The 14,559-nt window shown below is 48.9% G+C and overlaps 1 protein-coding gene across 1 annotated transcript in view; it reads left to right on the forward strand.

The window, feature by feature from the left end:
• CARMIL1 (capping protein regulator and myosin 1 linker 1) overlaps positions 1–14,559 on the forward strand; it is a 1,545,633-nt gene that overhangs the window by 1,211,543 nt on the left and 319,531 nt on the right. Inside the window, exon 28 of the mRNA XM_069613644.1 lies at positions 6,776–6,863. Coding sequence (XP_069469745.1) covers positions 6,776–6,863 — 88 coding nt within the window. The remainder of the gene's footprint in view (positions 1–6,775; positions 6,864–14,559) is intronic.

Here is a 14,559-nt window from a genome sequence, read left to right on the forward strand (position 1 = left end):
GCCGTACAGGTTTCTGAAGTATAAAGTGTTATCCTGGTTTGGAGCATAAATGTTAATGATGTGCACCTCCTTATTTTCTAGGAGCCCTCTTGTTAGCACCATCCTCCCGTCTGTCTCTATGGTGGACCGTAACAGCTTAAATGGGACGTGTGGTGTTATCCATGTTATCACCCCTTTTACATATGCTGAGTATGTTGCTCCGATGGTGGTCTCTTTCTACTTTTTCACCACCACCTCTTGCTTACCTTTGGTCAGATGCGTTTACTGTAACAGAAAATATCTATTTTCTGTCTCCTCAGTTACATCATGATCTTATTCCGTTTAATGTAATTGTTTAACCCTCTCACATTACAGGTCACTTTCTTTAGGTCTCCCATCTCATACGTTTCCTACTCCGCCCGCCTCCCCTCCTACTCTCCTCTTCTTACATAGTGGCTTGTGATTGTAGGCTCGTTCACTTATAACACTCCCAACTCCCCTCCTTCCCCCCTCTTAAACATCCCAACTATCCCACCTCCCTCTTCCTTCCCCCACCCCAACTGTTGCCCAGCTCCATCCCTGGATCCAGGCTAACCCACATCTCTCCCCCACCCCGGCAGCCGCCAGCGATTAGGGTGCAGCGGGAGGATACTGTACTACTGGTATCCCTACCAACCTAACGACTTGGGGTATTAACGTATTCCACAGTGTCGCTTACATTAAGGGGCACCCATAGCTCCTGCTATTTGTTATCTCTATAGTACAGAGGCAAGCTGCATAGCTCCAGTAATTTTAACACAGTTGCATATTTTCAGCTCAATGTAGTCTATAATTTAGTGGCATACTCTTTAACTTTTAACTGAGCTCTGTGTGCCCATTATCAGTATGTTCTACAATGTACATGTTGAATAAAACGCGGGGTCACTTAGCCTCTCCCATCTCCTCCCGGTCCTCTGCATCAGCTTGACAGTTCACAGTATCCATCCACCTCGCCGCATCTTCTGGGGTCTCGAAAAAAAGGGCCTTGCCTTTGTGCAAGACTTTCAGTTTCACCAGATACAGTAGCATGTATTTCAGCCCTGCCGCCCGCAACCTTCTTTTTATAGCCACATAGTTCAGGCATTGTCTTTGCACTTGGAAGGTGTAATCCGGATACGCTGTGATGGTCGCTGATGCCCTGCTTATCGTCCCTCCTTTCCGAAAGTGTTCCAATATTTTCTCTCTGTCTTTATAGTTTAAGTTTTTCACAATGATCGGTCTGGGTGGAGCTCCAGGCGGTGGTTTCCTGATCAGAGCTCTGTGCACTCTCTCAACTGTGAACCCCGGGGTAAGCGTCCCTGCACCTATATCTTGCAGCAGCATATTCTCAATCTAATCGGTTGGGTCCGGGTTTTCTTCCCTTTCTGGGAGTCCCAATATACGTATGTTATTTCTGCGGGCCCTCCCTTCCGCTTCTTCTGCTCTATGCTCCAAGTTCTGCACTTGCTGTTCCAGTGTGGTGATACTTCTGGTGTTATCAGTGCAAGTGCCTGTGTTGACTTTAACTTCCTCTTCCAACCTCCTTGTGAGCTCTGCCACCGCCTTTACATCTTGTCGTAGGAGGTTGACATCAACACTAACCGCATCCATTTTGAACTCCAAGGATGTTCTAAGCTCTACCATGGCAGCATCCAGTTTGGTCTCCCAGGACACTTTCAGTGCCGCTATGGCTTCCAAGATCTGTTTATCGCCTCTTGTCGGGCTTGTATCTCCTGTTGCTTCCTGTCCGATTGATTTAGGGGTGTCCATGCCCTGCACCGGTTTAGTGAAGATGTCCAGTGACGACTGTTTCAGCTTGGACTTAGCCTGTTTGAACGTCATTTTCATTTCTGAGGGCCAGATTACTAGTACTTGCCACTGGGCTCTCCTGTCTGCCAGGTGCACCTATGAGCATCACTTAGGTTCACTGGCGGTGCCTCTCTGGTGTTCTCTAATGCCACTCATTTTTCCTGCTATTTTGTTTGTTCAGGTGTCTGTTGCCTTCACTATAAGCTTCTCATCTAACTCCGATTACAGATCGTCTGCAGTGTGGGGTCTTAGTGCGCAGGTCGGTCGTCGGTCCTTAGTTATTGCTGTCTACAGGTTAACACACCTCCAGCAAGGTGTGTTCCGAGTCTAGTTGTTGTGGCTCCAGGCTCCAGGCACAGTGTTATGTTTCGCACAATGGCGCCTACTTTTCAGCTCATAGGCTTCAATTAATCTCTGGGTGGTTTCCTTCAGCTCCACGCCTACGTGGTCACTTTATCTTGCTCACACTACTGGAGCACTCCTCCTGGATATGACTCTCCTCACTCGCACAGGTTCCGGGGATGGCCTCCTGCGCGTACCCCCTCCTTGCTGGGCGCACAGGTGATAATCTGTGTCTTAATGAACTGCCAGTCTGACCCAGTTCTCTATCTCCTATGGTTGTGTCTTTGCTTATATGGGCAATCATATCATTTGCATGCCCTTGGACCCCCGGACTGCACTGTGCCGTGCGTGTCTGTGCTGCATGGGGGTTCATGTGTTAATGGGTGCATTTCCCTCCTGTGTGCAGTATTACCAAGCCCCCCCTGCAGTGTGTGTGTTTAACTTCCGTGGGACAAGGCTTCAGCCCCTCCGTATATTTGGGCAGGCCACCAACTCGTTGGTAACGTCTGACTTTCCTCATTACTTACGGGCTGCTTTCTGGCCCCTCTTCCGCCACCCTCGAGCACTTATTCGTGTCAGCCCTGGGGCTCCACTGTGTCGCTCCAGACAATTCTGTTCAGTCCGGCCTCGCCGGTTATCGCCTGTGAATCGGCGCAGGCTCAGCACCCAGCCAGACCTGCTTTGATCTTGTTGTTACTGTACGCCTTTCCTCTGTCCTTGACACGTCATCTGCCTTTTGGTGTCTTCCCCGCTGCTCAATGCACCGCAGAGTCTAGGATCACTGGCGTGTCCTCAGATTGCAACAATGGTGCCACTTAGTTGCAATCCCTCGGCCTGGTTACTAAGAGCGGCTCTGATGCTTCGTCGACTGCTCTGCGCTGCAGGTCTCTCTCATACGTGCCTCTCATCAGTCTGTTTACCCCTCTGCTTCGGTCGTATGGTCTCTGACTCTCCCGTTTCACACGTTGGGGCTCCTAGTGCGTATGCCTCATCCCTGCACTGTAATACTCTGATGTACCGAGTCATCAAAGCTACCGCATCAGAGGGTGCCGCAGCCATAATGCTCACACCAACACCCTTGTTTTCCAATGTTCACTGCCCGATGTCTGCTTTATTGTCCAGTCTCTTTGTTCTCAGGCGGCCGCCATCTTGGGACCGCCGTGTTCAGTCCGCCGCAGTCTTCTTTCAGTATTATCTCCCGGAATCGTATTACCGGTCCGGTGCAAAGGGCCTCCAGTCGTGCCTCACTACTTCATGAGCTCTGTCATATAATTATTTCAGCTCCAGGATCTTTTAGTATCTGCCTTCTGTTCGTATCTGTGCAGGATCCGCAGGATGGGTAAAAGGTGATGGAAGAAGGGGGATACAGAGTCACACCGGTCGGTGTCCGACTTCCACTCCCTGAGGACCCCCAATCCAGGTGATCCTCCCTCACTGGTCCACCCCCAGGAACTGGATGCAATTGCGATGGCCATGTCCTGGCCACCTGGATGACAGATCCCCAGTGACTAGCCAGGGAGACACCTGCAGGTTTCTCACAGTGTAAGCAAATATGTAACACGAAATGTACAGTCACTGAGTAGCCAAACTGCAAGATCCATTTACATAACCCATCACTTTAAGGTTTTCGTGTATGTTGCTGACCGGTTTCTTTCTGCTTTGGGCCTACCAGCATTAAAAGTTGTTTTACGGTGGCAGCGTTGGTATACAACATTGTAACAGGCCTCTTGATTTCCTTTGGCCACAGCTAGTGTGGCAGCTTGTTGCATAATGCTCGTGGATTTGCTGTTGGTGACCTTGCATTTAATGGAGTATTTTATATGTTACCTTACAGAAACAATTGTAAATTATATGGCTTTTCCATTTATTTTTCACCCATTATTTAAAAAATGTTATTAGAGGAAAAGCAACCGCCTCACCCTCATTCCCCTATCGCATCCCCTGCTATCATGCGCCTCTGTCTGTGCTCTTTGTTCTCCAAATCCCCAATAAATTACTGATGCGAGGAGCCTTCCTTTTATATATGCTTCGCTTTCCCTCAGATGTGGCTTTTTTTTGTGTGGAATGCTTACAAAAAGGCATGCTGCCATCTCAGAGTCAGGCTGATAAAACTCCACTCTTCTGCACGGGATGCAGCACCTTTCTTTCTGTCCCAGCATCTCTGCTCATTGACTGTCCTCAAACTTGCATCTTGGCCGGCCACTGGTCCGTGCCCCTTGCCCTCTTCTCCTTCACAGTGCCAGATGTAACTGTCTCCAGGTCAGTGGCACTTATTTCTCATCTCAGCTGGTCCTGCATTGCATTTTTGCGAGGTGCAGTCTGGTTTGTGGGATCCTGTGGTTTTGTTAGTTGATCTCAAGGACTCCTTCCTGAGGTTGTCCCCAGGCATCACACATCTTTAGGGGCACTCTGTGAGGAATATTGAGCTGGCTTATAGGGTGACCAACTTTCTCGGAGTCATGTATATAGGTTTACTTTACATCCAGGGGGTGGACAAAGTACACTGCAACCACTAGTGTGGGTCGGAAAAGGGGTCAAGGGTTCTCTTGATATCAGCTTCTCTTTCTTGCCCCCTGCAACAGAATGTGTAACTTTGCAGCTCACACTTTCTACAATGTTCCGTTCTGTTCGCCCCCTTCTGCCTTCCATTTTTATATGGGTCTAGCTCTTCTTACACTCTTGGTCTTTTTCAACCCCGGTCCCTCCACAAATTCCTCCTTCATGTTTTCAAGTACACGCTGGACTGGTCAACCCTGCCTCCCCAAATAACCATCCATTCTCAAGCACTGTCAACCCATCTATTCCCAGTCCTCCCTGCTTAGCCCCCAACTCCGTTACCCTTCTTTTACTCAATACAAAATGAAATGAAGAACATTGCAACATTACAGGCCTTCAAAACTGCTCTAAAAACACCTCTCTTACAGGGAAAGGGCGTCGGCAATCTGTAGTGGCATAAGCCTTTGCCATAATTCCCATAATTGACTCACCATCCATGGCACGTGGCTGTTAACTGTAAATAATGTATATATGATATTATATAAAATGTAATGTGCATATAGTATAGAATGTTTTGTCCATTTTGAATGCCCCTACTGACCTCTGACTTCTCCACTTCCTGGACCCGATCCTATTCACTAATCAAAATATATTATTAAGCACTACCAAATCACCATTCACTTGCTATTGAACATGTTTCTAGATCGAAGACCTTACCTTTCTCTTCAGTAACTACTATAAATATAAACACAGTTGATTGCTTTACTGCAATACCATGGCACAGATCTACAGCTTACTGTGTACAGTCTTGTGTTGCATAGGAGTTCGACTAAAAACGGCACATTTTGCAAATATACATCTTTTCCCTTTTTGTGTAGCACCATGTTTCATATTATGCTGCATTGCCATCCATAGCAGCAAAAGATAAGGGCGTAGGATGGCTCAGTTATCAATCCCTATGCCTAAATCCTATTCTGGACCACAGTGAAAGTGTGTAGGACACAAAGGCTTCTATGTGCTCTGGCCCAATTTGTATCACAAATTTGCTCTTGCATACATCACTTAAAGGCCGCAATCTCCCACCTTCGCTCCTTGGAACGCTCGAACGCTCTCCACAGACTCTTTCCCATGGATTCCTCAAAAAGCAGAAGCACAAGTTGGTTATAATGTTGATCCACCTGGGGTATTTTCATCCATCCCAATGAAGGACATCAAGCACAATATTGTCCTTGTAAGCATTTTGGGTTTATGTTTCTCATTCTGGGACTCACCAGGAGATATTCAGCAAATTTGTTTTCAAATAGAGTGAAAAATCTTACCGTGTGTAAATTTATTTCACCCACGTGCAACCAGATTTCTAAGTGAAAGTGGAATTTTGAAAAATAAAATCTGGTCTCTGACAGAGCAAACATGCTTGCTCTGGTGTTGTTGCATTTTTTATAGGAAGGTGAAGAGACAGCCTGTCTGTATTTAAAAGGGAGGATTCAAAAAAGCACTTCGATGAAGTTTTGAAGGTTTTGACCTAAAATCAAATGTATTTGCCAACAGCAACACGCTCTGTAGCATATGATGATTTGAGGGGTAGTTTTGTCCATCCATTGCCCGTGAAGCTGTTAGCTGATTAAAGAAAAATCATGGATCCATTATATCAGTGAGATTATGCTTGGCTGTGCCTATTACACTTTTCTTTTACTGTTATTAGTGCTTTATACTGCAGAACACCAAAACCTTTGCTGCTTCAGGATGTGCAGAGATAAAGGCGATTCGGTGGCTGGGTAATAAAGTATGGGGTAGACGAGACTAATTTCACAGTTAGTCGGAATGCTTCCTTCTAGATCTCTATCCACGAGTGTTTGGGGCTACAGTATACGCAAGGCGGAATCAATGTGGGATACAATGTTTTTACAAATTGTTAATTTGTTCCTGCATGGTTTGTTTTGGGCAAATGCTGTGCCTGCCCGATTTGTCCTTTGAATTTTACAAGTGCATAACCTTGCATGTCTAGAGAGGTGTATTTGAAATATTTCTTAGCATTCAGCATATAATTTTTTATTTGATTTTTTGCTAAAAAAAATTATGTTTGCTTTCATTGATCCCCTCTACGTATTTTCTTTTGTTTCCCCATATCCAGCGAAGTGAAATTGGTGGTCGCCTCGTTCCTTTCGGACAGAATTGTAGATGAAATTCTCGATTCTCTGTCACAGAGTCATCACAAATTGGTGAGAGACGTAGAACTTTGAGACTGTAGTCTTAATTTGCTTAGTCAATATTGCGTGTATCTCATGCACATCAACCAAAATATTAGCAGATTGACGTCATGATACTGAGTTTGCTACTTTTGAAATAAAGTCTGATTGCTTCAGCATGTAATAACTGATAGACTGAACTTGCATTCCCATAAGTGGCTTCTGTCAAAATTGTGCTTCACGATCACATGTGGCAAGGATTGGGAACTATAGTATAGTGAGTAAAGACAAACCACTCACACACATCCAGTGCCCTAATCGTGCGCACAGGCACTTAAATTTCTGTAAACAACATTCTTGTCAACAAAATATTTTAAGTCCATTCAAATGCATCAGGCATTATTGATTGTTAAGTGGACCAAGTGTGGGGGCTGTAAGGGCATCGGAGAAGAATGCTGATACAAAGGTGGCATGGTTTTGGTTATAGACTATTATTTCTTTAGGTAAAATAGCTCCTTACTGTCCCTAACTTCTAAGTGGGGTTTCCCCTGTCTCAAAACTAATACTAAAAGGGTCTGTCAGAATATCCATCAAAGTAAATTCCACCGTCCTGTGTCACAACCTACTTCTGTCCCTCATACTACAACTAAAAAGGTAAACTAACAGAAAGTTCTTTCTTTAAGCAGAATGGCTACCTTCTCCTGATTCTTGGATGGGGTTCAGCAAAATGTTCTCTCAAAACAAATGTACCAGGGGGAATGACTTCCTTCCCCTGGCTTGCGGGTTTCACTCTGTCTTTGCACCATGTTCTCTACAGGAGAATGGCTCCCTTCTCTTGGTGTGGCTCTGTGCAATTTCCAACAAGGGCAGGGGGAATGACTCCCTTCCCCTTGCTTCTTCACCTTAACACTTAGTTCAGGACCAAGATAATGCCCCCTTCTGTTGGTCTGCTTTGACACACTTCAGCACACGGCCAGGGGGAATGACTATCTTCCCCTGGCCTTTCTATCAAAACGTCTGATTTGGTACCAGGAGAATGACTCCCATCTCGTGGTATTGCATGATACCGTTCTCTGTCACTGTTTTCCAGCTTGATAGACACTTTGCCACTGCAACTTGTTTGCAACAATGTCTCAAATCTTGTTAGGGTCCCAGACCATCCTCTGGTCTCTAGAGGTCTCCTCTTGACCACTGTGATGAGGAAGAGACGCTTGAGAGTTTCGCTCATTCTCACTGGGGTCTGTGACCCTTCTCTTGTAACTAGTGGACTTATCTCCACCACTATAAGGAGGAAGACTTCCATGATGCTTTGTTGTACTTCTGTTGGGGTCCCAGACCCTTCTTGTGTGGCCAGTGGTTTCCTGTTTCCCACTGTTATGGCAGACAGGGTCCCACCCGTTACCTGCTTTCGGCTTCGGTACGTCACCAGGGCTTCCAGGGATGGCGGTCTGACTTTTCGGCTGGCTCGGCTTTCCCCGTCTGCTTCTGCGGCGTCTCCTGCTGTGGGGCCACCCAACTCTTCTTGCCTTTGGTATCGTGCATGGGTCAGCACCTGCAGAACCCTGTGAGAACTCACGTGGCGGACCACTGGCATCCTCTGTTTCTCTTCTCCCCGGGTTGGCAACCAGACTTTGGAATTCCTGAGTCGAATGCTCTCCATGTCTGTTGCTTCTCCCAGCAGGCGCTGCAGATGAGCTTCGTGCTGGGATTGACCACAACTGTTGTCCGTTCTTTTTCTTTATACATTGTAGCATGTTCAGTAGATACATTGTAGCATGTCCAGTAGGGGTGAGCTGTCAAAGTCCCTTGTTACTTTTGAAAGGTTGATCTCTGTCTCCTTGGGCCACTTTTTCTGTGTTCTTCCTCTTCTCTGTGTTTTTGAGACTATTTGTTACTTTTGCATTACAGTAATATATGGATCTGTTTTCAACAAGAAGGTTCGGGATGGAAGGATGGTTTAGAGAATGTGGTGATGCTTTGTTATTCCCTGGGCTAACCCCAAGGTGGTTGTCCTTGTCCCCAAGAAGGGAGTTTCTCTCCATGAGATCTGCCTGCGTTAAAACACAGCTTGGGGAAATATTGGGTAGCAGCATCACCTCCCTAGCCCTTGTGAATCGTGACAGGGCCCACTGGAACAGGGAAGCCAAACCCCACCCCTTATCAACCACCAACCAATTTCACTCAATAAGCAGGTGCTAATCCAGAACAATGACATGAAAGGTTCCTGTCTTTTCTTTGTCTCCCTAGCCCAGATTTCCGTCTCCTTCTGCTTTCCCTTTTTCTTTCTTTTTCCATGCCTTCTTTTCCCTTAGTTTTCCCATCGGACGTCATCCTTACATTCTCTATTTATTCTTCCTTTGTTGTAATATTGGATCGTTCTCTTTTTAACAGTTTTGCCCCTGTGTTTTCTAGTCTAGTGCAAGGGCGCAGGGATCATTGAGTGCCACCTCCAAGGGTCTGTCCTCGGCATCATCAAGCACGGCTACTGGCACTGGTGCTGAGAGCGTCCAGCCTACCGCAGATAGCTCGGTAGTCGCGAGTTAGGGCATTACGACTACCGGCCGTCCGGCCGAGGGGGCTTAGCGCCTACCAGAGTGATCTGAGGTCGACACCCCTGCTTTGGGTGCAAGACCAAACTGTATCCTCCTGTGTCTGAGGCCTCTCTTGGCTCAGGGCCTCTGTGCCCTCCCACCGAGGGGGTGGCACAAGGGTTCAAAATAGCAGAGAGGCACGTGGCGGAGCCTGCCATGCTTGTGGCCATCTTGGATCCAGCTCTCGGCCCACCAGTGCTTTTGCCCATCGAATGGGGTTTGCAAGATGATCCCAGTCCCCTTCCCTCTGGAAGCGGCAGCAGATCGTATGGTGCAGGCTTCAGATCACCTCAGGGGTACATCTACCCATCACAGTGTTACGGCTGCACGCATCAGCTGCCTCAGCATTTTGACCAGGAGCAGAGGCCTTGCACCTCAGAGGGTCGGTAACGCAGGGAACCAGTGACTTCGAAGGACCGCTTCTTCGAGCGATTCCTCTTCCTTATGCGTTCCCCTCAGATGAAGGAGCTCCTGAAAGAAATGGTGAAGGTCATCCCGCAGGTGGTGCCGTCCCTGCCCCCTCCGCTGGGTGGTACTGCCATACCTCCAGTGCTGCTGGTCCCAGTGTCGGTCCCTCCCCTGATCCAGGCCCTACCAGTTGTTCTGACCCTACCACTTCCTCTTGTACCACCTAGGCCTCCCCCTCAATAGCCGTTGGACCTGTCAGAGGCTCTGGACCTGGGGCGGACCCCGCTGTGTGCCAGGGCCCGGATTCCCCTTGGTCTGTGAAAAAGAGGGGGTGATGAGGACGATGAAGCCCAGGACAATGTACCCCCAGCATCCGTTAAGACCTTTCATGACCACCTTCAGGGCCTGTGCCTGAGGAAACCCCCCCCCCCAGGCGTCGGGAGTGCTCTAGCAGAGATCTTGGGGAACAGGAAGTTGGACAGCTGATTTAGGCAGACAGACGGGGAGCCAGTCCCCCTCCCTCCTTTCTTATATCACCTTGATATATATATTTCTGAGGCTTGTGGAATCTGCTTAGATCACATGCTGTGCATAGGCCGACATCTAGTGGAAGCTGCGGAGTATTACAGTTTGTTTTTCGAAACTCGAAAATGGGCGTCGACACAGGGCGTGCCAGTAATACTATCCCTAGTGTGACGTCTACTGTACCCAAGATCCCTCGCGCGTCTAGGATCCTCAGATTGTTTTTTTCCGCCATACTGGTCGGAAGCATTTTGCGGAGTCCCCTGGCCTTAGCCATACTTTTGCTAGAATTTAAAATAATACTCTATTGACATCCTTTCCCACCCCAACGTCGAACTTCGACACTCGACGCCGGCTGGAGAAGAAATCGACAGTCGGCTGCTGCACGACGGATTTGGGCCTCGGAAGGCCGCTGGCCTCGGCCCGGGCCTGGAAGGCCGCTGGCCTCGGCCCGGGCCTGGAAGGCCGCTGGCCTCGGCCCTGCAAGTAGGGAGAGTGGGGGGTGGTACATACTCTACACTCTTGGTATATAGGTATACTTTATACATTTCCTACACTTAACAGCCCGCTGCCTCAAGGTGCGTATGGAGGGTACCCCTTTTCAATTCTTCCCCAAGTGCAATCGCAAATACCCTTGGGTCGACAGGCACGCCACGTGCAATCTCTGCTTGCCGAGGGACCACCCCGAAGCGAACTGCAGAGCGTGTAGTAGGTTTAAACCTAAGACACTTTAGGACAGTTCGACGAAGCGTTGGGCCCACCACGCCAGGCAGGCGGCCATGGCAGCGGAGGGCGCCTTCAGCGATGGCAGCGACGCCGTACTTTCGGACGGCGAGGGCATTACGGTGTCGAAAGACAGCCGAGCGCAGGTCCCCGACCTCGGAAGGTCGTCCGGCAGGGCGGCTATGGGGAGGACCCCCGGCGACACAAGCGCTTCACATACTACACACACTAAACACACTAAGTCCAACCGAGACTCGACGACGTTGAGTTCTCGGAAAGAGGCACAGACAGAACGGTCCGATTCGGTGTCCTCTGGGCGCTCTCGATCAAGATCGCCGCATGACTCCAGGCAATCATCCACTCTTGCCAAGAGTGCCTCGCTCCCTAAGCTAACAGAAGTTCGATCGTCGGAAGACTAAGACGACTTCCACCCCCAGGCCGCGCTCCAGGAGTCGGAGCCCGCAATTAAAGCCAGCGAGGACCCACGCTCGAAGGACAGGGATACCTCTCCCGATCCTCGACGCCTGGCGTCGAAAAACTCCAGAGCCACTAAGGGACATGGAAAACATTTTTCTACGCACAGGGAGGGGGGAAAACAGCAGAAGAAACTACCTGTACATTCTTCCACACCTGTGAAACACTCCACCCCCCCTAAACAGACAGACAAGCCCAGGTCTGCTAATAGGTCCACAACCAGCAAAGCTACTCAAGATAAATCCCATAGACTTGCTGAGAGAGTCATTCCCAGTTCCAAAAAATGGTCCAGTGAAGACATAGATAGGGTCATGTCAAGAATGTCTTCTTTGGCTGATTTTTATGATAAAAATCCAGAACATTTCCTCTCGTATGATCCACAAGGGGCCACACCCTCAGGCTCTACTGATCCTATCCCCCGAGTAAGAAGGCCCGGTTTGAAACTCCAATGAGGTCCGAACCCTTCGAGGTACAACCTTACGCAAGACCATACCCGCGGTATCAAGGAGAGGCTTCCTTTTGTGAAGACCAAGATTTTGGGTTGATAGAAGAGCAAACCGGGACGGCCTACTATGGGGATGATGAGGACCAGGAGGAAGAAGAGGATGACCCGGAAACATACAGAGTAGATTCCCCGGTAGAGAACGAAGCCCTGGTTACCGACTCCCTGGTCGATTACCAACCCCTCCTAAATGAGGTTCTCGCTCGCGCAGCAGAACATTTCCACATTGACACCCACGGTGTACAGGAGGAAAGGGACTTCGCAGAAGAGTTAGTGGGAGAAAAGAGGCCTGTTGCCCAGACCATCCCTATCCTTAAATCCATTCAGCGGAGAATAGATCCGTCCCTGGTGAACCCAAACCTTACCAGAGCAGTCAATCCCAGGGTTGAAAAACTTTTCAAGGCAGCTCAGTCTGACCCTCTCTATATAAGAGGACATCTGAAGCCAGACTCCCTAGTTGTCACCAACACTCGTAAGAGGGCTGGGACACCCTTGTCTTCGTCAGAAGCTCCCCCCGACAAGGAGAGCAAAAGACTATACGGTTTCGGCAGGAAGGCAGTCTCAACGTCCGCCTATCAAGCAAGGATTGCTAACTCCACCACCCTGTTGGCCAGCTACAACTGCCATCAGTGGGAAGAAGTCGCGGCTCTCAAAGCCTCTGCTCCTGAACCGTTAAAGGGCCAGTTAGCTCGGATCTCCGCAGAGGGTAGAGCCGTGTCTGGTTGCATTTTGAAAGCAACCTTCGACGCCGCGGACAACGCAGGCAGATTGATAGCAGAAGGTACTGTTATCAAGAGACATGCATGGTTACGGCAGTCTGGTTTTATGGCAGAAACTCAGGCATCATTGTTAGACAAACCGGTGGAAGCCGATCTGTTGTTTGGTAAGGCAGTCGAAGACGCACTGAAAAATGCCAAGGACGAATACGAGCCACTCAAATCCCTTGGTCAGTTAACCAATAAACCCCCTAACCAGAGAGGGAATAGTAATTTTCGTCGCCCACGCGGCCAAAATTCCCAGAGAGGATCTAACTATTCCCAGGGGCAGGGTACACAGTGGAACAACAACCAACAGTCTACCCAGGTTTACGGCAGAGGTAATAGGAGAGGTCGTTGTAAAGGCAGAGGCAGCCCCAGCAAGGGAGGCGGAACGCCTCCACCAAAGCAGTGACGCTCAGTTCAGGGTCCCTTCTCACGCAACCCCAGTAGGGGGACGCATTTTAAACTTCACCCAGGCTTGGGAAGGGATCACATCAGACAGATGGGTGCTGTCAACAGTATCCACGGGAAATTGTATAGAGCTACTGCAGCGTCATCCTCCACGACAAAGAGTACACTCCTTAGAACATCAGAAGATTCTCCTCAAGGAGATCGCCATTCTTCTACAAAAGGACGCAATAGAACTCGTCCCGGGACACCAGGTAAACAAGGGTATTTATTCAACTTACTTCCTTGTGCCAAAGAAAGACTTGACAATGCGCCCAGTATTGGATTTACGGCCTGCCAACAAGTATGTCAAGCCCCAAAAATTTCGTATGACCACGCTACAAGAGGTAATCCCCCTCCTAAAAAAGGGGGATTACATGGCAACCTTGGATATGAAAGATGCTTATTTTCATATTTCCATGTTCCCAGCGCACAGAAAGTACTTGCGCTTCAAGGTGGACAGTCGGCACTACCAATTCAAGGTACTGCCCTTCGGGATAGCTTCAGCACCAAGGGTATTCACCAAGGTACTGGCGGTGGTGGCTGCACACCTACGCAGGGAGGCAATCCCAGTGTACCCTTATCTGGACGACTGGCTCATAACGGGGGAAACCCCAGGAATTTACAGGACAAACATTCAAAGGACTATCGACCTCCTCCACGAGTTAGGCTTCTCAATCAACGAGAAGAAGTCAAGCCTGGTGCCAAGCACCTCAAAACAATTCCTAGGAGCAATCCTGGATACCCAGGAGGGGTTGACCTTTCCTTCAGAAGAAAGAATTCGGAATATACTACTGCAAATTCCGCATTATCAGTCCGGTCAACAAATAACGGTACGCAAAGCAATGCCTTTACTTGGCATGATGGCGTCATGCATTTACCTGGTCCCCACGCGTGCCTGCGCATGCGTTCCATGCAGGAATGGTTGGCGAAACAGTGGTCTCAGGCAAGTGGTCAGTGGGACGATCTAGTGGTCGTTTCGCCAACACTGGTACAAAGCCTTCACTGGTGGATAAGAGAAAATCTTGCACAGGGGAAACCATTTTACGATCCCGAAGTACAGGCAGTAGTCACTACAGATGCATGTCTGACGTCACCATCTCCACCACACAGCTCAGGGTCTCTGGTCTCACTCAGTGGCCAAGAACCACATCAACCTGCTAGAGCTTCTGGCAGTATTCAGAGCGCTTCAGGCGTTCGAGCCCCACCTACTAAACCTGTCAGTGCAAATCCGGACGGACAGCACTACAGCCATGTTGTACCTGAACAAGCAAGGAGGGACTCGCTCGCCAAATCTGTCCAAG

The sequence above is a fragment of the Ambystoma mexicanum genome, chromosome 5p (assembly GCF_040938575.1).
Source record: "Ambystoma mexicanum isolate Mex_15411 chromosome 5p, UKY_AmexF1_1, whole genome shotgun sequence".
NCBI lineage: Eukaryota > Metazoa > Chordata > Amphibia > Caudata > Ambystomatidae > Ambystoma > Ambystoma mexicanum.